The 1401-nt window shown below is 46.3% G+C and overlaps 1 protein-coding gene across 1 annotated transcript; it reads right to left on the bottom strand.

Annotated features, from left to right (window-relative positions):
* Nucleotides 1-620: 620 nt before the first annotated feature.
* On the bottom strand, nucleotides 621-1022 carry LOC117170791 (protein NYNRIN-like). Its single transcript, XM_033357829.1, has one exon. The coding sequence runs from the start codon at nucleotides 1020-1022 to the stop codon at nucleotides 621-623; it is 402 nt and encodes a 133-aa protein (XP_033213720.1).
* Nucleotides 1023-1401: the final 379 nt, after the last annotated feature.

Genomic DNA, 1401 nt, shown 5'->3' with positions numbered 1-1401 from the left:
GCCGGGTACTGTTGCTTCTCGCGCTTCTGGCTCGATAATATGTTTATCTCGCGCTCAATAATGTATTTACCTCACGCTTTGCGCTCGATTAAGCATTTACCTCGCACCAGGCGCTCGATCTTTCTGCACATATTTTTTCAAACAAAACATGAAAGGAACGACATCAGTGGTTGTGTATTGACTGACTCGTCGTATCGTTGGCTCAGGCACGAAGCGCTCTTCGTGATGTGGGGGTAGACCCAGGATCGTATAGGGGCCTACCTTGGCAAGAAGAAGATGGTTTCATCGTTACAGTCTCCCTCTCTAGATCGAAGAAACGTCATCGTATAAGATCCAGTGAACTAGTTGTTGGCGTTTTGGAGTTTATTTCTGCAACTCGGTAAGATGTATCGGATACACTGACGCTGGTCTTCTATGCTCATCTGCATACTTCTTCATTCGGTCCTGCTCTGCCTCGTGCACCTCGCGTACGTCCTTCATGGCATCTGAAATCATCGATAGATAAGACGTGACTTCGGAAACAAAATTCTCTCGTAGGATGTTTGCTCGGAGATTCCTCTGAACATCTTCTGCAGATCACAGTTCGCAGCCAAAGGTTAGCTGCGTTTTACCGGGTTAGCCTATGGATGATAAAGGGCTAATAATTTGTGATCAAAACGCAAGCAGAAAGATACCTGCTGCATAACAGCTCCAACGAACTGCGTTCCATTATACGAGATTGCACGTCTCGGTGTTCCGTAACGCAAGATCACTTCGTCTATGAGAATCTGTGCACAGGCATTTGCCGAGGTGCTTTCAGATGCGAAAATCTCAACCCACTTGGATGTAACTTCCTCTACGATGTAGATCCATTGGTAGCCTTCGCTCGTTACTGAAAGGGGCCCCACCAGATCCATATCTTGTGTTTCGAATCTTCGTTGCGCTGCCGGTGTCCTAAGCAGTCCTGCTGGTTTAAGCTTGGCGATTTGTACCTCTGTCTTTCGGTTGAGTCTAAATATGCCGAAGGGCGTGTCAAAGGCCATCTTGTCACGATCGCACTCTCTCACTGAGGCTTGCTAGTACCCCATTCGTAAGTCAATTGTCGTCATAAACAGTGTTCCCTTAGCGAGGTGTAGAAGGTCGTCTATTCTCAGCGTCGGATAAGAGTCACGTTTTGTTATGTCATTCAGGCGTTTGTAATCTGCACATACTCTAACGGCTCCGTCTTTCTTAGGCACTAATACTACTGAAGCTTCCCATGGCGAGTCACATTCCTCAGCGACTTGCAGTTCGACCATCTGATCAAATTCAAAGCGCAAGAGTTCTTTCTTCCGTGAAGAAGATTGGTACGGCATTTTCAAATTGATTCCAATTCCAGATTGGTACGGCAGTTTCGAATGTCCGAAATTTTTACAGAATTTA

The sequence above is a fragment of the Belonocnema kinseyi genome, chromosome 4 (genome assembly GCF_010883055.1).
Source record: "Belonocnema kinseyi isolate 2016_QV_RU_SX_M_011 chromosome 4, B_treatae_v1, whole genome shotgun sequence".
NCBI classification, from domain to species: Eukaryota; Metazoa; Arthropoda; class Insecta; order Hymenoptera; family Cynipidae; genus Belonocnema; species Belonocnema kinseyi.
The sequence above is the reverse complement of the archived record's forward strand: the minus strand, read 5'-3'. Positions and strand labels throughout refer to the sequence as shown.